Raw genomic sequence first — 24783 nt, 5'->3', positions numbered from 1 at the left:
GTACAGCAAACAGAAATTCATAAAAACATAAATTGCATAGGAATTGTGTTATGTGTAAACTGAAAGGGTCCTTATTGTTTGCTCATGACTAGCAGATACTCCCAACAACCTGCAGAGTTTTTGTCAGTAGCGACTCACCTTTCCTGGCCGGTGCGCTCCTCCATTCGTCTGTGTGCATCTGTCTTCTTCCCCACTGGCCTCATCGTCTCAGTGACCCGGTGCATGTTATTACATAATAACATGCACCAGGCCACAGTCAAATCTCAAGTATAAAAATGGGAGTGCACGGTCTAATGGAGGAGTGTACTATGGTAGTAGGGGAAGGTGAGTCGCTGTTCTGCCAAAAACGTCCCCGGGGACAATAATGGAGTTGGAGGGAGACCCGGAGGAGGGAGACCTGGATTAGGAGCCCAGTAGCCAGCTGGGGGGGGGGGGGGGCACTAAAGCCACTTATAGGGGGAGTACGGTGGCCCCCCAGGATAATTTTGCTCAGAGTCCCCATTGTAACTTCAACCGGCCCTGCACAGAAATTTATATTTCCTGTGAAGACAACATTAGAGGATTTACAGTATATAAAACAATAGATCTGAGTCCAGGAGCACCAACCATGGTGCAGCTATAGCCAGGTGTGCCAAGGTCCTCACTCCTGGACCTACGGGTCACAAACAGGATAAACCGGTGAAAGGCCGGCACCACACAGCATAATTGTAGCTCAGTTACTTTATTGAAGCATCTAAAAAAGTGACAGCAATGACAGCCCGCTGTTTCGGCCCTATAGGCCTTTACCAAGCTGCCAAACAGTCAGTACTGTTGCCAATGCCAAACAGTCGTTGCTGTCAGCTTTTTGGATGCTTCAATAAAGTAACTGAGCTATCATTATACTGTGTGATGCTGGTCCTTTAGTATATAAAACAATGGCAGGATGAGAATAGTCCAGCATCAGGGATTTCCCAAAGCCAAGCTGTCTCTGTTATCTTGTTTGTGAAAGACTCCTGGATTTTATTTTCACTTTCGCACTGTCTTAGCTTTGCCATTTTTTTTCTTCAATTTGCCGCCCAGCAACTGCTCATTATCTGCTTATATGCTTTCCTATTGGACGGGAAGCCATGCTCACTCTGCCAATTAGCAGGAAGGGTGTGCTCTTAAGAGTTTCAGCTACACTTAGCTACACTCCAAAGGTCTCACATGCTGTATGTAGTACTTTCTGAATGGAGAACTGAACTCACATTTCACGTGGCTGAAGTTTACATTGGGAAGAAACTGTTAAAATTGGAATGGATGTATTAAGACTGCATGAGGCAGTTCTCCAATTCAGCCTTTGTGATCATCAGGTGTAGAATAACATGAGAGGAGACAGATCACACACAGGAGGGAAGATGTGGCTGTACCCACTAACTCTTCTGATCTCTCTATCTGTGCATGGAGTCCATTCTGGTGAGTCAACATAAATTCCTATATAGTACTGTGTTATTTCTGTACTGTGGTATAAGCTTAATGAATTGCCAAATGCTTGCAACTAACAGGATGTAAGCCCGACGAAGGCTGCAAGGCCGAAAGCTTGCTTATTCTTATTCATTTTTATTTAGCCAAGAAATGGTATCATCCTGATTTAAAACTTCTTGCATATATATGTGTGTACGTATTGAAACACCACCAGCGAGTTGGCCGCAGGGCAAGCCGAATGATGACTCACCCCACTGCCGCTGAAATTCCCGGCTGTGTTAAATACTATTCCCCCTCCAAAGCAACTCGGAGGGAGTAATGTGAGGTCCGGAGATTGCTAGAAGAAGCCCCAATTACCCATGGGCAGGCCACGCACTATAACATTACTGCTACAGCAGCACCAGTGGCGTAGCTCTGGAGCTCGGGGCCCCGGTGCGAGTTTTACATTGGGCCCCCCCCAAGCACTCTATACATAACACTTGATTCAACGCAAAAAAACCTGCCACGGTCATCTACAGTATTAGAGGTGCAAGAAGGGGATGGGGAACAGTGTGTTAACGATTACTACCATTCAAAGCATCTATAGAAGTGATTATTACCACCATAGGACCAATAAACAGCTTATACTTTGGTTTAGGAAGGGCCCCGTGGGGCCCCTCTGACCCAAGGGCCCCGATGCGGTCGCTACCTCTGCAACCCCTATTGCTACGCCCCTGAGCAGCACCCAACTCAGGCTCCACCTGCTTTGTATAAATGTTACTGTCCAAATGAAAACCCAGACAGCAATGTAAATGATATAATGGCTGTAACTATCCACATATGTGGGCCAAAGAAAAGTTATTTCAAGAATTCAACTCTGAGCTTTTCTTGAAAACAGACCTAAGGATATGATTTATGTTACTTCACTTCTGTTTGATGGGCATCTGAGTAGCATTCCGTCTCACCCACTTAATGAGATTAAGGTCAGGGACCCAGCATAGCTCCCAACTGTTCCAACTTTAGGAACTAAATCCCTCTGTCCCTCTTTCACCTCCATTTGTCCCTCTTTCAGGACTTATGTACAGATTTATGTAAATATATTTATTTTTCTACTAAAAAATGTGCTTAATTGACTCTAAACTTCATTCCTATCCTTTAAATTGATTTATTTCCTATTTTTAAGTGTTAATATGTAGGAAAATGAACCAGGATAGAAAAGTTTGAACTATAAAAGAATATATTTTTCTTATGAAATCTTTATAGTATGCGTGACGAGGTGTGTGTTGGGGGTGTGGTAAGAGGTGTGGCTTGAGTGTCCCTCTTTCTAACCCACTATTGCTAGCGTTTTCTGTAAGCGTTTTGTAAGTGATTTGTGGTATGATTTCTACCTATTTGGTGTTGTCTTGGACCCAAACACTGGCAAAATGCTGCATGTCCTGCGATTGTGATTAACCCTAATATGGAATTGCTATAGTGGCCTTAACACCATAGACTTACATTAGCAAAGTGTTTTTGAAGATGATTGTCAGAGCTCCAAAATGCTCAAAGTGCTCTAGTCGGTCCCATGCCTTATACAGGAAAGGACTTCAAATGCCAGAGAATAGGGCAGGCAGCAACTGGAAAAGTGGGATACAAAACAAACACAAATTAATGGTGAGCCATGCACCATAATTCAGCACAGGGTGTTCCCCGGTAAAACCCCAAGGCATTTTCTACCCGTTGATGTATCCAATAAAATAGTTTTTGAAACTAAAACCAAAGGATCCGAAGACATAACAACAATAGTTGTTTAGGTGATACCTTTAATGACTAACTGTACAAGATTCCTTTGCAAGCTTTTGAAACTTATTAAGTTTCTTCTTCAGGCATGTTTCAGAACTGGATTATGCACAGACAGTAACCAGAGACTGACACCCAGCTCCCTGTAATGCTGGGTACACACTATTAGATTTTATGGTCGATTTACTGTCAGATCGATTATTTCCAACGTGTCCGATTTGCTTTCCGATTGATTTCCGAGCATTTTCTGATCGATTTCCTATTAAAGTTAGTGGAAATCGATCGGAAAATGCTCGGGAATTGATCGGAAAGCAAATTGGACATGTTGGAAATAACCGATCTGACAGTAAATCAACCATAAAATCTCATAGTGTGTACCCAGCATAAAAAAGATAATCCCACTATCTACTCTGCCCAAAAGGGTAGCAGAGTGGATGGTGGACAAGGTGATTTTGCCCATCATTATATACAAGGCAAACTATTTCTGTTGGGTCCCTGTGATAAGAGCCCGTATGGAAGTTAATTTTCTGTTTGATTTTATCATGCAACATTAGCTTGTGAGAGAGCAAATGAAAAGTCAAAATGTGTCATTAAACAGTGTACACATAGATTACTTTGTTTTTCTGACTGCATATTCTCACCCTGGACATGTGAAGGCTGCAGGAGCTGGGAGAGAGGAGGATTGTTGCCTTTGGCCTGGTGGAAACACTTATAGACCACATACCTCAGGTCTCTTATCACTCTGGTAAGCCGAAACATTGGTGGGTGATTGGTGGAGGTGTCGATAAGATTAGTGGTTTTGTGTACAAGTATTAGTGAGGTCTTATCTGAGGACTGATTACTTCGGCAGCTGACGGACTTTTTATCCTCCTGGGTGCAGATATTACTCCATTACTCTGCTGGAAACTACTACTCTGTATCCACAACTGCCTCCAATGCTGTTGCTCAAAATGCCACTGCTGGACATATGTTGCACTACCAAGTAGACTCTTTATGTACACAGGTTTGCTTGCACTAACTTCATACTCATATAAACTGTTTAGGAGATGGAAATTTCCTGCTGATAATCATTGACACTTACCATGTTTACTGCACTTTTTCTTATGTTCTGCCTGTCTGCAAACATCTACAAGTTGCATTGCAATATGCATCCTCCCAGTGTACCTCACTCCATATTCATTTCATCTGCTCTGCTTTGCTCACCTTACTCAGCTTCTCATGAACTGTTAGCTCTCCTGAAATCTCTCTCTCCCTCCAGCAGCTCAAAAACCTCACAAACATTTAAATCCTATTCACATTTGCTTACTCTCTCCCTCCTACTCTTACTTGCTGCTGGTGATATATCGCCTAACCCTGGGCCACAGCCTGCTGCCAGACAAGCATCCCCTGCTGACCCGCTTCACAGCTCTCTGTCCACAAATAACTTCAACACCCAATTTCGCCCCAACCTCATTTCCATCCATCCCACTCACAAGCACATGCTCCCCCTACCCTGCGGTCTCTGGAATGCCAGATCCGTCCGCAATAAACTTACAGAGGTCCACAACCTCTTCCTCTCCAAATCCCTCACCATCCTCGCACTCACTGAGACATGGCTCACCCCCTCTGACTCTGCCGCAGAGGCTGCCCTCTCATACGGGGGGCTTCACCTCAGTCACACCCCCAGACCAGACAACAGGACCGGGGGAGGGGTGGGTCTGCTCCTCTCCCCATCCTGCACATTCCGTGTCCTCACTCCACCTTCCTCCCTACAATTCACATCATTTGAGGCCCACACTATCCGCCTCTACAATCCCCTCCCAGCCATTGTTGCAGTCTTATACCGCCCTCCGGGCTCCACACTACAATTTCTCGACAACCTTGCCTCCTGGCTCCCACACATCCTCTCCTCTGACCTCCCCACCATCATCCTCTGGGATTTCAATATACCCATCAATGAACCCAAGAACTCTGTTGCGACCCGGCTACTCACCATAGCCAACTCACATGGCCTAGTACAACACACCAACGCCCCCACTCACACTGCACGTCACACTCTCGACCTTATATTCACTAAATCCACCACCATTGCAGACCTCGACATCGCACCATTTCCACCCTCAGACCATTACCTTCTTGCCTTCAACCTCCTCACGGAAGGCACCTCCAAACTACCCGCCCACCCACCTGGTCGATGGCAGCGAGACCTACGCAAGCTCAACCCTGGCGTCCTTGCTGACTCTCTCCATGGCCTATCCTCCACTCTCCCCACCCTAACCTGTCCTAATCTTGCTGCAGCTCAGTATCACCAAATTCTCTCATCAGCCCTAGAGAAAGCTGCTCCACCAATATTCTGCCGCAACCGACCCCCTAACCCCCAGCCCTGGCGCACTACCCATACTCGCAACCTCCAGAGGGAAACACGCGCCACTGAACGAAAATGGCGGAAAACTCGACTAAACAAGGATTTCCTACAGTACAAGACTAACCTGCAGCAGTTCCACACTGCCCTTGCTCATGCGAAGCAGGAATACTTTACCAAGCTCATCGGAGCACAAGCTTCCAATCCCCGGCGTCTTTTTAGCACCTTCAACTCCCTGCTTAAACCCACCCCCCACCTTCTGTTTCCTCCCTCTCTGCCACAGATTTAGCCACCCACTTCACCAACAAAATAGTCTCCATCCGTCAGGAAATATCCAATCTTCAATCTTCACCTCCCACCTGCTCACAACCTACTCCTTCTCCACCCTATCCTCCCCTCACCTCCTTCACTCCTACTACCACTGAGGAGGTCAACCACCTACTGCAGACTTCCCATACCACTACCTCCCCCCTTGACCCTATCCCTTCTGATCTACTTCAGCCCCACTTCACGGATCTGGCCCCAGTCCTCACTACCATGTTTAACCTCTCCCTATCCACAGGCACCTTCCCCTCAGACTTCAAGCAGGCCACTGTACTGCCTCTGCTCAAGAAACCCTCCCTCGACCCCTCGCTACCCTCCAACTACCGCCCGATCTCCCTCCTCCCCTTCGCCTCAAAACTCCTTGAGCGTCTGGTTCACAAACGCCTGACCCAGTACCTCAATGCCAACTCACTACTAGACCCACTGCAATATGGATTTCGGCCTGCCCACTCAACCGAAACGGCTCTCACCAAAGTGGTCAATGACCTTGCCTTAGCTAAAGCTGAAGGTAAATACACCATTCTCCTCCTCCTTGACCTTTCAGCAGCTTTTGATACAGTAGATCATCCCCTACTCCTCCAGTCCCTCCAATCCATGGGCATTCACAATCTCGCCCTGACCTGGCTTTCATCCTACCTCTCCAACCGCTCCTTCACGACCTCCTTCAATGAGTCCTCGTCCACCCCCAACCACCTCTCAGTGGGAGTCCCCCAAGGCTCGGTCCTTGGCCCCCTACTGTTCTCCCTATACACATCCTCCATTGGCAAGGTTATCTCCTCCATGGGTTTTAACTATCATCTGTATGCAGATGACACCCAAATCTATCTCCACACCCCTGACATATCCACCACTACCATGGACAAGGTCTCCTCCTGCCTATCTGTCATCTCCTCCTGGATGTCCGCTAGGTTCCTAAAACTAAATCTAGACAAAACGGAATTTATGATCTTCCCACCCCGGTCATCCCTGGACCTCCTAGATGTGCAGGTCACTGTTAACCACACTACTATTCACCCTACCTCTCAAGCCCGCTGTCTGGGTGTCACCCTGGACTCCGCACTCTCCTTCACTCCCCACATCCAAAACCTCACAAAGTCCTGCAACTTCCACCTTCGTAACATCTGTAAGATTCGCCCTTTCCTGACCCCTGCCACCACCAAACTCCTCATCCATGCCCTCATAATTTCCCGCCTCGACTACTGCAATGCCCTTCTGTCTGCACTCCCTAAGACCCGAATAGCCCCACTGCAGTCCATCATGAATGCGGCTGCCAGAATTATCCACTCCTCCCATCGCTCCACCAGGGCGGCTCCCCTCCGTGAATCCCTCCACTGGCTTCCTATCCAGTCCAGAATCAGATTCAAGATATTGTGTCTGACCTACAAATCCATCCACAAAACCTGTCCAACCTACATTTCTGATCTTACTCAGAGATACACACCAAGCCGCTCACTCCGCTCCTCCAATGAACTTCGCCTGACCGTCCCCCGCATCACCCAGTCCCATGCACGCCTCCAAGACTTCTCAAGAGCCGCTCCGACACTATGGAACTCCCTACCTCCACCCATTAGGGCAGCCCCCTCCTTCAACACCTTCAAGAAGGCCCTCAAAACTCACCTTTTCACTCTTGCCTACCACCCCTCACAATTGCTCTAAACCCACAGCCAAACTCTGGTCCCCTACCTCTCGTGTCCATACCTCTCCCTCTAGATTGTAAGCCTTTGGGCAGGGTCCTCACTCCTTTTGTGTCCTACCTGATCATGCACCTCTATTACTGTGAACCCATGCTATGCATTTGAGTGAACCTAACTTGCCTAACTCATTGCTCCCATCCAGTGACTGACTAAGCATTACCTTGTACTCATACTGTGCTGTGTGATCTGGTTTTCTTGTATTCCTGTATTGTCATATTGCTGTTTGTCACCCCTAAATATTGTCCTAAATTAATGTCCAGCGCTGCGTAATATGTTGGCGCTTTATAAATACAACAAATAAATAAATAAATAAAATATATATCATATCTAAAGTGCTGCAGAACCGAAGAACAAACAAAAACTAAATGTTGGCTGCACATGGTTAATTTTAGTACACAGAAGATGCTGGTTGCCCGGCACTCAGTAATGGGGGGGGCAAATAGGTCCGCTGCACCATATATTAGTATACAATCCCGTCCTGTTCCTTGCTACAACCTGGTTCTTGATACATGGAAGCGTGCAAACAGGCTATAAAAATCATCAATTCACCTACAGTACACACAAGACAGTCCGTGCACTGCTTCCTTAAGACAAGTTTATTTTCCCATTGATTTTCATCAGCAGGTATATTGACACATTGCAGTAACAGCTTAGGTTCATGTAGACATATTTTGGAACGTGCTGACCTGTGCCAAGGACGGGTGCGGGAGGGTGACCAGGGGGTGATAGGACTGCGCGACAGCCGTTTCGCGCCGGTGTGGCGCTTGTTCACGTGCAGAAGTCCTGGGGCAAATGGCGCTGTGCACGGGCTTCCGTATGTTACTCGGAGGCCCCGCCCACCACACACGCCATTGGCCCGTGGATGCTGGATAGTGATTGTGCAAAATGCTAAGAGGGAGGAGACCGGCCTGTGACGCTACTTCACTCCAGTGGTTGCTATGTCATCAAAGCACACGTGTACCTAACAACGGATCGCCGTAATCTGGCGAATAAGAACTGGTGTGCTTGTTCAAACATAAATCATGTGAGTGCTCATACTCATTCTCATAACGTTATTCGTGCATGTCTTATACATTACAAAACTTCAAAAACCAGTGTGTTCATTGTGCCTTATGTGAAATCCGACATCCCACTGAGTCTCATTGCCTGTCTGTGCTGTGCCTCAATCTCCACCTGCTTTCTATATAAAAAAACTTTATTTAGATACTGATCTAAAAACACCCTAATATTAAAATCACTGTGAGGTTGGGAGGGGGGATGTGGAGTAAAGGAGCGCATGCCGCTGGACCAGTACCTTGTATGGTGCACTATGTAGTCCCCACCCTTACCTCCTTTACCACTGTTCCCACCCACATTGGGATGGGACATTCCCATTAGTACTCTCCCATTCATGGGGCACCAATTTAGGGGGTGGGGAGGGGGGTGGGGGGAGAAAAAGAGGGGAGATGGGGAGAAAAAAACCCCCACCTCCACCCACCCAAAGGGGCATGTACACTCCGTTGCTCAGTTTCACAAGGGGATCCTCAGGTTCTAACCAGAGGACAAGTTTCCAAGCACATGGGAGAGGAAAAAGGAAGAAAAGGGGATGGGAGGGCCCCGGGTGCACCTCCAGGAGCGAAAACTTGTCCAAATTGTGGGGGAGCAGTGTGTGACGAGGCAGTGCATATGTGGGGCAGTTCATGCCCGGGGGGGGGGGGGGAAGGAACACCACTGGGGCACACAACTCACCCCCGTGCGGTGTTCACCCACCTCCCCCGGGACAAAAAACGGGGGCATGGCCTCCCCCACTCTTGTGGCCTCTTAGGCCACATTACCATCCACAATACAATAGCACCTGCCTCACCCCAGTGCGTCCCCAAAGACGAGTGCTCCTGGATTATGGTGCATTTCCATCAAAACCCACCATTTCCCGGGAAGGGACAGAGAGGGGGGAGAGAAGAGGGAAGGCAGGGAGAGAGGGATAAGGAGGGGAAAGAGCCAAACTTGGCTCCTATTCTTGGAGGGACATGGAGTTGGAGGTTCCTCGATTCCCAATATCACAGTGTGTCTTAGACAAGCTGGTCCTAGAACCAGGGAGGAAAAGGGGAATGTGGGGGAGGGGAGGAGATTCTCCCCAGAGGGGGTTGGATGAAGAAAAAGGGGGGCGAGCAGGTCAGGGTATAAGTGGGGAGGGGAACACGGGAAGAAGAAAAGGGGGAGAGTTTCCCGGGTACCAGAGGGAGTAGGGGCACCTCAACCTTATGGATCAAGGAAGCAGGATAGCTCAAGCCTATCATTGAGGCCCACGGGCCCCATTGCCAATGTTAATTTTAGATTCTGTTTAAGATTCAGTGAATGGTTGCATGGTCTGTGTACATTTAGGAGAAAACATTGCTGAAATTTATATTCACAGCTTGTATATAAGTCTTAATACTAAGAAAGTAATTTAACCAAAGCTTAAATTAAAGAGACTCCGTAACAAAAATTGCATCCTGTTTTTTATCATCCTACAAGTTCCAAAAGCTATTCTAATGTGTTCTGGCTTACTGCAGCACTTTGTACTATGACAGTCTCTGTAATAAATCAATGTATCTTTCCCCTGTCAGACTTGTCGGCCTGTGTCTGGAAGGCTGCCAAGTTCTTCAGTGTTGTGGTTCTGCTATGAACTCCCCCTTCCAGGCCCCTCTATGCACACTGCCTGTGTGTTATTTAGTATTAGAGCAGCTTCTCTCTTCTCTCTTATCTTTTACGAGCTGGATAAATCGTCCTCTGAGCTGGCTGGGCTTTCACATACTGAAGAATTACAGACAAGGGCAAAGCTGTTTGCAGGAAGAAACGAGCAGCCTGAAACTTCAGTGCATGAGAACAGGGGGAAAGAAACACAGAAATGATCAGCCTGCTTGTGTATGAATGTATTTTCTATGTGTGGACATACTGTACATCAACCTACTTCCTGTTTTGGTGGCCATTTTGTTTGTTTATAAACAAACTTTTTAAAACTGTTTTTAACCACTTTTAATGCGGCGAGGAGCGGCGAAATTGTGTCAGAGGGTAATAGGAGATGTCCCCTAACGCACTGGTATGTTTATTTTTGTGCGATTTTAACAATACAGATTCTCTTTAAGTTTAATTACCAGTATAAGAACAAACAAGAGAGTACTTTAACCACTTGAGGACCTAGGGCTTTCTACCCCTTAAGGACCGGCCACTTTTTTTCCATTCAGACCACTGCAGCTTTCACGGTTTATTGCTCGCTCATACAACCTACCACCTAAATGAATTTTGGCTCCTTTTCTTGTCACTAATAAAGCTTTCTTTTGATGCTATTTGATTGCTCCTGCGATTTTTACTTTTTATTATATTCATCAAAAAAGACATGAATTTTGGCAAAAAAATGATTTTTTTAACTTTCTGTGCTGACATTTTTCAAATAAAGTAAAATTTCTGTATACATGCAGCGCGAAAAATGTGGACAAACATGTTTTTGATTAAAAAAAACCCATTCAGTGTATATTTATTGGTTTGGGTAAAAGTTATAGCGTTTACAAACTATGGTGCCAAAAGTGAATTTTCCCATTTTCAAGCATCTCTGACTTTTCTGACCCCCTGTCATGTTTCATGAGGGGCTAGAATTCCAGGATAGTATAAATACCCCCCAAATGACCCCATTTTGGAAAGAAGACATCCCAAAGTATTCACTGAGAGGCATAGTGAGTTCATAGAAGATATTATTTTTTGTCACAAGTAAGCGGAAAATGACACTTTGTGAGGAAAAAAAAAAAAAAAAAAAGTTTCCATTTCTTCTAACTTGCGACAAAAAAAAATGAAATCTGCCACGGACTCACCATGCCCCTCTCTGAATACCTTGAAGGGTCTACTTTCCAAAATGGGATCATTTGTGGGGTGTGTTTACTGTCCTGACATTTTGGGGGGTGCTAAATTGTAAGCACCCCTGTAAAGCCTAAAGGTGCTCATTGGACTTTGGACCCCTTAGCGCAGTTAGGCTGCAAAAAAGTGCCACACATGTGGTATTGCCGTACTCAGGAGAAGTAGTATAATGTGTTTTGGGGTGTATTTTTACACATACCCATGCTGGGTGGGAGAAATATCTCTGTAAATGACAATTTGTTAATTTTTTTTACACACAATTGTCCATTTACAGAGATATTTCTCCCACTCAGCATGGGTATGTGTAAAAATACACCACAAAACACATTATACTACTTCTCCTGAGTACGGCGATACCACATGTGTGGCACTTTTTTGCACCCTAACTGCGCTAAAGGGCCCAAAGTCCAATGAGTACCTTTAGGATTTCACAGGTCATTTTGAGAAATTTCGTTTCAAGACTACTCCTCACGGTTTAGGGCCCCTAAAATGCCAGGGCAGTATAGGAACCCCACAAATGACCCCATTTTAGAAAGAAGACACCCCAAGGTATTCCGTTAGTAGTATGGCGAGTTCATAGAAGATTTTATTTTTTGTCACAAGTTAGCGGAAAATGACACTTTGTGAAAAAACACAATTAAAATCAATTTCCGCTAACTTTTGACAAAAAATAAAATCTTCTATGAACTCACCATACTCCTAACGGAATACCTTGGGGTGTCTTCTTTCTAAAATGGGGTCATTTGTGGGGTTCCTATACTGCCCTGGCATTTTAGGGGCCCTAAACCGTGAGGAGTAGTCTTGAAACGAAATTTCTCAAAATGACCTGTGAAATCCTAAAGGTACTCATTGGACTTTGGGCCCTTTAGCGCAGTTAGGGTGCAAAAAAGTGCCACACATGTGGTATCGCCATACTCGGGAGAAGTAGTACAATGTGTTTTGGGGTGTATTTTTACACATACCCATGCTGGGTGGGAGAAATACCTCTGTAAATGGACAATTGTGTGTAAAAAAATCAAAAGATTGTCATTTACAGAGGTATTTCTCCCACCCAGCATGGGTATGTGTAAAAATACACCCCAAAACACATTGTACTACTTCTCCCGAGTACGGCGATACCACATGTGTGGCACTTTTTTGCACCCTAACTGCACTAAGGGGCCCAAAGTCCAATGAGTACCTTTAGGATTTCACAGGTCATTTTTGTTTCAAGACTACTCCTCACGGTTTAGGGCCCCTAAAATGCCAGGGCAGTATAGGAACCCCACTAATGACCCCATTTTAGAAAGAAGACACCCCAAGGTATTCCGTTAGGAGTATGGTGAGTTCATAGAAGTTTTTATTTTTTTGTCACAAGTTAGCGGAAATTGATTTTAATAGTTTTTTTTCACAAAGTGTCATTTTCCGCTAACTTGTGACAAAAAATAAAATCTTCTATGAACTCACCATACTCCGTACGGAATACCTTTGGGTGTCTTCTTTCTAGAATGGGGTCATTTGTGGGGTTCCTATACTGCCCTGGCATTTTAGGGGCCCTAAACCGTGAGGAGTAGTCTTGAAACCAAATGTCGCAAAATGACCTGTGAAATCCTAAAGGTACTCATTGGACTTTGGGCCCCTTAGCGTACTTAGGGTGTAAAAAAGTGCCACACATGTGGTACCGCTGTACTCAGGAGAAGTAGTATAATGCGTTTTGGGGTGTATTTTTACACATACCCATGCTAAGTGGGAGAAATATCTCTGTAAATGACAATTGTTTGATTTTTTTACACACAATTGTCCATTTACATAGAAATTTCTCCCACCCAGCATGGGTATGTGTAAAAATACACCCCAAAACACATTATACTACTTTTCCTGAGTACGGCGGTACCACATGTGTGACACTTTTTTGCAGCCTAGGTGCGCTAAGGGGCCCAACGTCCTATTCACAGGTCATTTTGAAGCATTTGTTTTCTAGACTACTCCTCGCGGTTTAGGGCCCCTAAAATGCCAGGGCAGTATAGGAACCCCACAAGTGACCCCATTTTAGAAAGAAGACACCCCAAGGTATTCCGTTAGGTGTATGGCGAGTTCATAGAAGATTTTATTTTTTGTCACAAGTTAGTGAAAAATGACACTTTGTGAAAAAAAAACAATAAAAATTAATTTCCGCTAACTTTTGACAAAAAATTAAATCTTCTATGAACTCGTCATACACCTAACATAATACCTTGGGGTGTCTTTTTTTTCTAAAATGGGGTCACTTGTGGGGTTCCTATACCGCCCTGGCATTTTACAGGCCCAAAACCGTGAGTAGTCTGGAAACCAAATGTCTCAAAATGACTGTTCAGGGGTATAAGCATCTGCAAATTTTGATGACAGGTGGTCTATGAGGGGGCGAATTTTGTGGAACCGGTCATAAGCAGGGTGGCCTTTTAGATGACAGGTTGTATTGGGCCTGATCTGATGGATAGGAGTGCTAGGGGGGTGACAGGAGGTGATTGATGGGTGTCTCAGGGGGTGGTTAGAGGGGAAAATAGATGCAATCCATGCACTGGGGAGGTGATCGGAAGGGGGTCTGAGGGTTTGGCCGAGTGATCAGGAGCCCACACGGGGCAAATTGGGGCCTGATCTGATGGGTAGGTGTGCTAGGGGGTGACAGGAGGTGATTGATGGGTGTCTCAAGGTGTGATTAGAGGGGGGAATGGATGCAAGCAATGCACTGGCGAGGTGATCAGGGCTGGGGTCTGAGGGCATTCTGAGGGTGTGGGCGGGTGATTGAGTGCCCTAGGGGCAGATAGGGGTCTAATCTGATAGGTAGCAGTGACAGGGGGTGATTGATGGGTAATTAGTGGGTGTTTAGGGTAGAGAATAGATGGAAACACTGCGCTTGGGTGGTGATCTGATGTCGGATCTGCGGGCGATCTATTGGTGTGGGTGGGTGATCAGTTTGCCCGCAAGGGGCAGGTTAGGGGCTGATTGATGGGTGGCAGTGACAGCGGGTGATTGATGGGTGGCAGTGACAGGGGGTGATTGATGGGTGGCAGTGACAGGGGGTGATTGATGGGTGATTGATAGGTGATTGACAGGTAATCAGTGGGTTATTACAGGGGAGAACAGATGTAAATATTGCACTGGCGAATTGATAAGGGGGGGTCTGAGGGCAATCTGAGCGTGTAGGCGGTCGATTGGGTGCCCGCAAGGGGCAGATTAGGGTCTGATCTGATAGGTAACAGTGACAGGTGGTGATAGGGAGTGATTGATGGGTGATTGATGGGTAATTAGTGGGTGTTTAGAGGAGAGAATAGATGGAAACACTGCGCTTGGGTGGTGATCTGATGTCGGATCTGCGGGCGATCTATTGGTGTGGGTGGGTGATCAGATTGCCCGCAAGGGGCAGGTTAGGGGCTGATTGTTGGGTGGCAGTGACAGGGGGTGATTGATGGGTGATAGGTGATTGGCAGGTGATTGACAGGTGATCAGTGGGTTATTACAGGGAAGGACAGATGTAATTAATGCACTGGCGAATTGATAAGGGGGGGGGGGGGGTCTGAGGGCAATCTGAGCGTGTGGGCGGGTGATTGGGTGCCCGCAAGGGGCAGATTAGGGTCTGATCTGATAGGTAACAGTGACAGGTGGTGATAGGGGGTGATTGATGGGTAATTAGTGGGTGTTTAGAGAAGATAACAGATGTAAACGATACATTTGGGAGGTAATCTGACGGCGGGTTTGCGGGCGATCTAATGGTGTGGGTGGGTGATCAGATTGCCCGCAAGGGGCAGGTTAGGGGCTGATTGATGGGTGGCAGTGACAGGGGGTGACAGGGGGTGATTGATGGGTGATAGGTGATTGGCAGGTGATTGACAGGTAATCAGTGGGTTATTACAGGGAAGAACAGATGTAATTAATGCACTGGTGAATTGATAAGGGGGGGTCAGAGGGCAATCTGAGCGTGTGGGCGGGTGATTGGGTGCCCGCAAGGGGCAGATTAGGGTCTGATCTGATAGGTAACAGTGACAGGTGGTGATAGGGGGTGATTGATGGGTAATTAGTGGGTGTTTAGAGAAGATAACAGATGTAAACGATACATTTGGGAGGTAATCTGACGGCGGGTTTGCGGGCGATCTAATGGTGTGGGTGGGTGATCAGATTGCCCGCAAGGGGCAGGTTAGGGGCTGATTGATGGGTGGCAGTGACAGGGGGTGATTGATGGGTGATAGGTGATTGGCAGGTGATTGACAGGTGATCAGTGGGTTATTACAGGGAAGAACAGATGTAATTAATGCACTGGTGAATTGATAAGGGGGGTCAGAGGGCAATCTGAGCGTGTGGGCGGGTGATTGGGTGCCCGCAAGGGGCAGATTAGGGTCTGATCTGATAGGTAAAAGTGACAAGTGGTGATAGGGGGTGATTGATGGGTGATTGATGGGTAATTAGTGGGTGTTTAGAGGAGAGAATAGATGTAAACAATGGATTTGGGAGGTGATCTGATGTCGGATCTGTGGGCGATCTATTGGTGTGGGGGGGTGATCAGATTGCCCGCAAGGGGCAGGTTAGGGGCTGATTGATGGGTGGCAGTGACAGGGGGTGATTGACGGGTGATTGATGGGTGATTGACGGGTGATTGACAGGTGATTGACAGGTGATTGACAGGTGATCAGGGGGATAGATGCATACAGTAAACAGGGGGGGGTGGTCTGGGGGGGGGGGTCTGGGGAGAATCTGAGGGGTGGGGGGTGATCAGGAGGGGGCAGGGAGCAGGGGGGGGGATAAAAAAAAAAATAGCGTTGACAGATAGTGACAGGGAGTGATTGATGGGTGATTAGGGGGGTGATTGGGTGCAAACAGGGGTCTGGGGGGTGGGCAGGGGGGGGTCTGATGGGTGCTGTGGGCGATCTGGGGCAGGGGGGGGAGAAATCAGTGTGCTTGGGTGCAGACTAGGGTGGCTGCAGCCTGCCCTGGTGGTCCCTCGGACACTGGGACCACCAGGGCAGGAGGCAGCCTGTATAATACACTTTGTAAACATTACAAAGTGTATTATACACTTTGTATGCGGCGATCGCGGGGTTAACATCCCGCCGGCGCTTCCGTATAGCCGGCGGGATGTTGCGGCGAGCGAGCGGTGACAGGCGCCGGCGGAGGATCGCGTCACGGATGACGCGATCGCTCCGCCCATGACCTTAAATGGACCGCCGCCTCTGTGGGTGAGGCCGTCCTGCAGGGCTCCACTTCCCCGCCGCCCCTGTGTAGTGGGCGGTCGGGAAGTGGTTAAAGTCCTTCAAACAGCATGTTATTGTTCTAAAAATGTTGTCTAAGGCCCAGTTCACATTAGTGTTTTTTTGCGGAACGGAACCGGAACGTATACTGTACAAATGGAACAGATGTAAAAGGATCCAATGTTAACCTATAGATCCATTCACATGCGTCCGTTGGTACGGATACATTCCGTACGTTCCGTTCCCCGGACCTAAAAAATGCTGCAGGCCCTAATTTTCTGGACCATTCTGCCTAGCGGAACGGAACCGGACAAAAAATGCTGCTGCACTGGGGCAATGGGAAACGGAATGTTTCTTCACACTAGTGAAGAAAATGACCGTTCCACGGGGGATAGGGGCATGTGCCGACGTGACGGGAGGGTGAGGGGAGGGTGCAGCAGCCGGGCGGGTGGTGAGCGAGGGTGAACTGGGCCTAAAATACATACCTAAAGGCCGGCGGTAGAGGCTTCCGTCTTCTTCCACGTTATTAGTAGTGTTGGGCGAACAGTGTTCGCCACTGTTCGGGTTCGCCCGGATTTCGGGCTGTTCGAGTTCGATTCGGGCTTCGCCGGACACCTCGTGGTGTTCGGCCATGTATTCGCATGTATTCGCCTGACAGCGCATGGCCGAACGTTCCCCGAACGTTTGATTCGCGCTGTGATTGGCCGAGCGGGTCACGTGGTTCGGGCACGAACACGCGGCTCGCGCTGCGATTGGCCGAGCGGGTCACGTGGTTCGGGTAAATAAATACCCCGAACCGCGTCATTTCTCCGCCACTTGCGTTTGGGTTTAGCTTTGGGTAGGCAGGCAGGTTAGACTCTCTCTCACCAGCTAGGCTAGCCAGGGCCCCCCAGCCTCCTATACTATATTTGCCACTGCACTGTAGTGCCAGTCAGCTCAGCGTGCGTTTACTGCTGGGATCAGTAGTACTTCCGTCCATCACCAGTATATAGCATAGTATATAGCATTGTCTTCTATTGCCACTGTACTGCCGGTCAGCGTTTACTGCTGGGGTAGTACTTCCGTCCATCACCAGTATATAGCATAGTATATAGCATTGTCTTCTATTGCCACTGTACTGCCGGTCAGCGTGTACTGCTGGGATCAGTAGTACTTCCGTACGTCACCAGTATATAGCATAGTATATAGCATTGTCTTCTATTGCCACTGTACTGCCAGTCAGCATGTACTGCTGGGATCAGTAGTACTTCCGTCCATCACCAGTGTATAACATAGTATATAGCACTGTCTTCTATTGCCACTGTACTACTGGGATCAGTAGTACTTCCGTCCATCACCAGTGTATAACATAGTATATAGCACTGTCTTCTATTGCCACTGTACTCCTGGGATCAGTAGTACTTCCGTCCATCACCAGTGTATAACATAGTATATAGCATTGTCTTCTATTGCCACTGTACTGCCAGTCAGCTTGTACTGCTGGGATCAGTAGTACATCCGTCCATCACCAGTGTATAACATAGTATATAGCACTGTCTTCTATTGCCACTGTACTGCTGGGATCAGTAGTACTTCCGTCCATCACCAGTGTATAACATAGTATATAGCACTGTCTTCTATTGCCACTGTACTGCTGGGATCAGTAGTACTTCCGTCCATCACCAGTGTATAACATAGTATATAGCATTGTCTTCTATTGCCACTGTACTGCTGGGATCAGTAGTACTTCCGTCCATCACCAGTGTATAACATAGTATATAGCATTGTCTTCTATTGCCACTGTACTACTGGGATCAGTAGTACTTCCGTCCATCACCGGTGTATAACATAGTATATAGCACTGTCTTCTATTGCCACTGTACTGCTGGGATCAGTAGTACTTCCGTCCATCACCAGTGTATAACATAGTATATAGCATTGTCTTCTATTGCCACTGTACTGCTGGAATCAGTAGTAATTCCGTCCAACATAGTATATAGCACTGTCTTCTATTGCCACTGTACTGCTGGGATCAGTAGTACTTCCGTCCATCACCAGTGTATAACATAGTATATAGCATTGTCTTCTATTGCCACTGTACTGCCAGTCAGCTTGTACTGCTGGGATCAGTAGTACATCCGTCCATCACCAGTGTATAATATAGTATATAGCACTGTCTTCTATTGCCACTGTACTGCTGGGATCAGTAGTACTTCCGTCCATCACCAGTGTATAACATAGTATATAGCACTGTCTTCTATTGCCACTGTACTGCTGGGATCAGTAGTACTTCCGTCCATCACCAGTGTATAACATAGTATATAGCATTGTCTTCTATTGCCACTGTACTGCCAGTCAGCGTGTACTGCTGGGATCAGTAGTACATCCGTCCATCACCAGTGTATAACATAGTATATAGCACTGTCTTCTATTGCCACTGTACTGCTGGAATCAGTAGTAATTCCGTCAATCACCAGTGTATAACATAGTATATAGCACTGTCTTCTATTGCCACTGTACTGCCAGTCAGCTTGTACTGCTGGGATCAGTAGTACTTCCGTCCATCACCAGTGTATAATATAGTATATAGCATTGTCTTCTATTGCCACTGTACTGCTGGAATCAGTAGTACTTCCGTCCATCACTAGTGTATAACATAGTATATAGCATTGTCTTCTATTGCCACTGTACTGCTGGGTTCAGTAGTACTTCCGTCCATCACCAGTTTATAACATACTATATAGCATTGTCTATTGCCACTGTACTGCCAGTCAGTGTGCGTGTACTGCTGGGATCAGTACAACCATAATGAAGAAATCCAGTGAAAGAGGGAGGGGCAAGGGAAGAGGTGTTTCCCCTGACGGTTCACATAGAGGCCGCAGTGGAGCATCTAAGAAAACCCACTCAATACCACCCGTGTGTGCCAGACAAACAACCCTCACTGATCCACAAGAGCAGGAACGGATAATGAATTGGATGACCTCTCAAGCGTCCAGCAGCAGGTTAAGCAGCAGCAGCACCAGCACATCCTTGTTGTCATGCACGAGGTCCTCTGCCAGTTACAAGGAGCCAGTGGGCACAACGGTGACACAACCAGCAGCTACACCATGCACACAATGGCCGAATAACCAGTCCGAACAATTATTTCCGGATACAATGGCCTCTTCGGAGGAGCTATTCCCACTCCTACCCCCACAAACAATGGAACAGCCAGAAATGTTGTGCCCGGATTCACATCCATTGTGCGAGGTAAATGCACCATGCACTGAAATGCAAGGCGAGGACGAAGACACCCAAATCCCTGAGCAATGTGCGCAGGAATTTGAATTGCAGGAGGTCCACCAAGAACATCTTGAAGACATGGGAGTGAGGTGCGCAGAGGGTGTTCTGGGGAGCTCTAGTCTACTGCACACACACACAGTCACAGATGAGGAGATGGAAGAGGAGGTTTTGGACGATGTGGACACAGACCCGGATTATCGAGTACAACCTCGCTGTCGGGATAGCAGCAGTACAGATGAGTCTGCTGCAGAACCCACTGCTGCAAGAGTTCGCCGTGTGCCACAAAGTAGGCGGGGGCGGGGTATTTCGGACACAACAGGCATAGCCGTAGAAGTGAGACGCCAAAGAGGCACGAAAGAAACTCGCCAGCAAAGCAGGAGCTCAAAAGTATGGGCTTTCTTCGACGACTGCAGGGAGGATGTTACCATGGTGATTTGCAAGGTGTGCAGGACCCGACTGAGCAGGGGGAAAAATATCAACAACCTCTCCACCACCAGCATGCGTCCCTCAGAGATAACAGCAGCACCTACCTCGACTATGACTCCTTCTCCTCCAACGCCTCTCAAAGCGGTACCTCATCCGGCATCGGTAACCAGCAATAGGGTCGTGGAAGCAGTGCAGCACAGCTGTTGCCATGCGTCAGCAAGCCTTACTGAAGCTGATCTGCCTTGGAGATAAGCAGCACACAGGTGAAGAAATTTGGAAGGGAATCAAGGAACAGACCGATTTGTGGCTGGCACCGCTGGACCTGAAACCAGGCATGGTTGTGTGTGACAATGGGAGCAATCTCATTCGCGCTTTAAAGTTGGCTAAGCTGAGAGTGAGACACATCCCTTGGCTGGCACACGTTATGAACCTAGTTGTTCAGCGGTTCCTGAGGACATACCCAGGCGTGGCAGATCTTCTGCTAAAGGTGCGACGAGTGGCCAAATATTTCCGAAAGTCCAGTACCGCTTCGGAGGGACTCACCAAGATGCAGGAGCAGTTCAATCTACCGAACCGTCGCTTGGTGTGTGACATACCCACGCGCTGGAATTCGACGCTGCACATGCTAGCACGCTTTTGCGAGCAGAAGAGTGCAGTGGTCCAGTACATGACGGCGCAGTACCGAGGCGCATCCGGACAGCTACCAAGCTTCTGTGGATCTGATTGGGCCACCATGTTGCCAAGTCCTCCAAAATTTTGAGCAATCCACGTTGCTTGTGAGCGATGACAACTCTTCAGTCAGCATTACGATACCACTGCTGTGTTTGCTGAAAAAATCAATGCTGCAGATCAAAGAAGCCGCAGTCAGGATGCAAGTGGGGGAATCTCAAGAGGACAACGATCAGCGTGATGATGATACCAACATCAGGCAATCTGCCTCAGGAAACGCTGGTCCTCCCGGCAGCTATGCTGAAGAAGAGGACGAGGAACAGCTGGAGTTGGAGCAGGACTTGGACGCCCCCACTGCCGAGGGACAGAGCGGTGCACATTGGACTTCCATGATTCAGCGGGAATGGACAGCAGAAGAAGACGGGGAAGAAGGTGGGCGACGGCGTGATGCTGGTGATGATGATGAGGGTGCGTCAAGCTCAGAAGAACATGATGAGGATTCTGTTAGGACTGTGGCAGACATGGCTCAATTCATGCTAGACTGCATCGAACGCGACCCGCACGTTGTTCGAATTCTGGACGACGTGGATTACTGGGTTTATACCCTTCTGGACCCACGGTACAAAGACAATGTTCCCAAACACATTGGAGAAACTGTCAGACAGGTCAAAATGGAAGAATACCAGCAGGCCCTTGTGGAGACATTAGAGAGGAGATTGACATCCTCCTCCTCTAGCCAGTTCCACGCCGACAGACTGACTTCCGCAAACCCAGGACGAGGAGGGGAACAAAGAACGCAAGCTGCAGCTAGTGCCCACAAGGGAATGGTATCGGCAGTGTCCTTGGAGTGGCAAAATTTTCTGACACCCATGCAGCAGCCCACAGAACAGAAATCGCCCAGTTCCACCTACAACACCGCTCGCCTGCAGAAGATGGTCAAGGACTACATGTCAGATGGCGTAGCCGTGTTGAACAATCCATCTGCACCCTTCAACTATTGGGTCTCTAAGCTACACACCTGGCACAAACTGGCAATGTACGCAATAGAGGTGCTGGCTTGCCCGGCAGCCAGCGTTATGTCGGAACGCTGTTTCAGTGCTGCCGGAGGCATCGTCACAGATCGGCGTATCCGCCTCTCCACAGAAAATGCAGACCGTCTGACTCAAATTAAAATGAATCAATCCTGGATTGGAAACGACTACGCAACACTCCCGGACCCCAACCAATTAATATGAACAGTGAACATCTGTGATGAGTTAGCGTTTCCGGTCCCTGTTTATTGAACCTCTCATCTGTATTACATTTATGACTGCATGGCGACAAAATGCAAATTGCTATCCGCACGCTTCTTGTCCTCATGCAAGGCCTGGGTTGTTGTGTCTCAAAGCGTGGCCTTCTCCTCCTGCGCCTCCTCCTGTTCCATCACGTGTGCTGCTGCTGGGTTAGCGTTTCCGGTCCCTGTTTATTGAACCTCTCATCTGTATTACATTTATGACTGCATGGCGGCAAAATGCATTGCTATCCGCACGCTTCTTGTCCTCATGCAAGGCCTTGGTTGTTGTGTCTCAAAGCGTGGCCTTCTCCTCCTGCGCCTCCTCCTGTTCCATCACGTGTGCTGCTGCTGGGTTAGCGTTTCCGGTCCCTGTTTATTGAACCTCTGATCTGTATTACATTTATGACTGCATGGCGGCAAAATGCATTGCTATCCGCACGCTTCTTGTCCTCATGCAAGGCCTGGGTTGTTGTGTCTCAAAGCGTGGCCTTCTCCTGCGCCTTCTCCTGTTCCATCACGTGTGCTGCTGCTGGGTTAGCGTTTCCGGTCCCTGTTTATTGAACCTCTCATCTGTATTACATGTATGACTGCATGGCGGCAAAATGCATTGCTATCCGCACGCTTCTTGTCCTCATGCAAGGCCTGGGTTGTTGTGTCTCAAAGCGTGGCCTTCTCCTCCTGCGCCTCCTCCTGTTCCATCACGTGTGCTGCTGCTGGGTTAGCGTTTCCGGTCCCTGTTTATTGAACCTCTCATCTGTATTACATTTATGACTGCATGGCGGCAAAATGCATTGCTATCCGCACGCTTCTTGTCCTCATGCAAGGCCTGGGTTGTTGTGTCAGAAAGCGTGGCCTTCTCCTCCTGCGCCTCCTCCTGTTCCATCACGTGTGCTGCTGCTGGGTTAGCGTTTCCGGTCTCTGTTTATTGAACCTCTCATCTGTATTACATTTATGACTGCATGGCGGCAAAATGCATTGCTATCCGCACGCTTCTTGTCCTCATGCAAGGCCTGGGTTGTTGTGTCTCAAAGCGTGGCCTTCTCCTCCTGCGCCTCCTCCTGTTCCATCACGTGTGCTGCTGCTGGGTTAGCGTTTCCGGTCCCTGTTTATTGAACCTCTCAACTGTATTACATTTATGACTGCATGGCGGCAAAATGCATTGCTATCCGCACGCTTCTTGTCCTCATGCAAGGCCTGGGTTGTTGTGTCTCAAAGCGTGGCCTTCTCCTCCTGCGCCGCCCTCCTCCTGTTCCATCATGTGTGCTGCTGCTGGGTTAGCGTTTCCGGTCCCTGTTTATTGAACCTCTCATCTGTATTACATTTATGACTGCATGGCGACAAAAAGCATGTTAACTGTGCAAAGAAAAATGACATTTTCCGCATTTAAAAGACATTTTTTCCTTTGAAACTTTACAATCAATTTTCTCAAAAACTATAAGCTCTTTTTTTTCCTCTTGTACCCACTCCCAAGGTGCACATACCCTGCAAATTTGGGGTATGCAGCATGTAAGGAAGCTTTACAAAGCACAAAAGTTCGGGTCCCCATTGACTTCCATTATGTTCGGAGTTCGGCGCGAACACCCGAACATCGCGGCCATGTTCGGCGAACGTTCGCGAACCCATCCAGGTGTTCGCCCAACACTGGTTATTAGGTATATATTTTCAGGCAAACAGAGTGAAAACCGATCCATCGGTGATCAGATCCATTTTCACAATCTGTTTGCCAGTGTGCACAGAGCCATCCGGATCCAGTGAAACGGAGACCAGATCCGCTTACCGGATCCGTTTGGCTCAAAAACGCAATGTAAACCAGGCCTAAATGTTATTAAATGTTATTAACCTTCACTTTTTTTCCATTTCAGCTTATAGCAAACCTGAGCTGAAATTATTATAAGTTTGCGATATATGTATACTGTATATGTACAGTATATATTTGTATCTGGCTCAAGACTAATCTGTCCTGCCATGATTGAGTTGCTCCTCTTCCCCCACCCCCACACTTTATCTATGTTTCTAATCTCTGTGTTCTGTATCTACTTCTGCTTTCTTTCTTTTTTCCTCTTTCCTTCGTTCCCATTACCTTTCTGGCCAGGTAACATGGAACTCTGCTAATGTGCTGATCATTAGTAGAATATGTGATTGTTCCAGTCAGTATTCTCGATCTTGTTAGTAGTAGTTATCTTGTACGCAGTGGCGGACACAGGCAGCAGTGGGCCCCTGTGCAAAATATCAATTGTGGGCCCCCTGACCTGCGGCGCGTGGTGTGGCTATAACAAAAATGGGTGTGGATAGAACCTGGGCGTGGCAATGACCGGATAAGGGCGGAGCTAACTGTAATTTAAAGTGATCCCGGGGTGAGAGTGATATGGAGGCTGCCATATTTATTTCCTTTTAAACAATACTAGTTGCCTGGCGGCCCTGCTGATCTATTTGGCTGCAGTAATAAACTGAATTACACCAGCAACAAGCATGCAGCTTAATCTTCTCAGTTCTGACAATATTGTCAGAAACCCCTGACCTGCTGCATGC

At 47.7% G+C, this 24783-nt stretch overlaps 1 protein-coding gene across 2 annotated transcripts in view; it reads left to right on the top strand.

The window, feature by feature from the left end:
- The first annotated feature begins 1172 nt into the window (after positions 1 to 1172).
- The window catches only part of LOC137528092 (major histocompatibility complex class I-related gene protein-like), a 94407-nt gene continuing 70796 nt past the window's right edge, over positions 1173 to 24783 (top strand). For both annotated transcript variants that reach the window (XM_068249356.1, XM_068249355.1), the window contains exon 1: positions 1173 to 1434. In XM_068249356.1, coding sequence (XP_068105457.1) covers positions 1344 to 1434 — 91 coding nt within the window. In that variant the 5' untranslated portion in view covers positions 1173 to 1343. The remainder of the gene's footprint in view (positions 1435 to 24783) is intronic.

The sequence above is a fragment of the Hyperolius riggenbachi genome, chromosome 8, assembly GCF_040937935.1.
Source record: "Hyperolius riggenbachi isolate aHypRig1 chromosome 8, aHypRig1.pri, whole genome shotgun sequence".
Taxonomy (NCBI): domain Eukaryota; kingdom Metazoa; phylum Chordata; class Amphibia; order Anura; family Hyperoliidae; genus Hyperolius; species Hyperolius riggenbachi.
The sequence above is the reverse complement of the archived record's forward strand: the minus strand, read 5'-3'. Positions and strand labels throughout refer to the sequence as shown.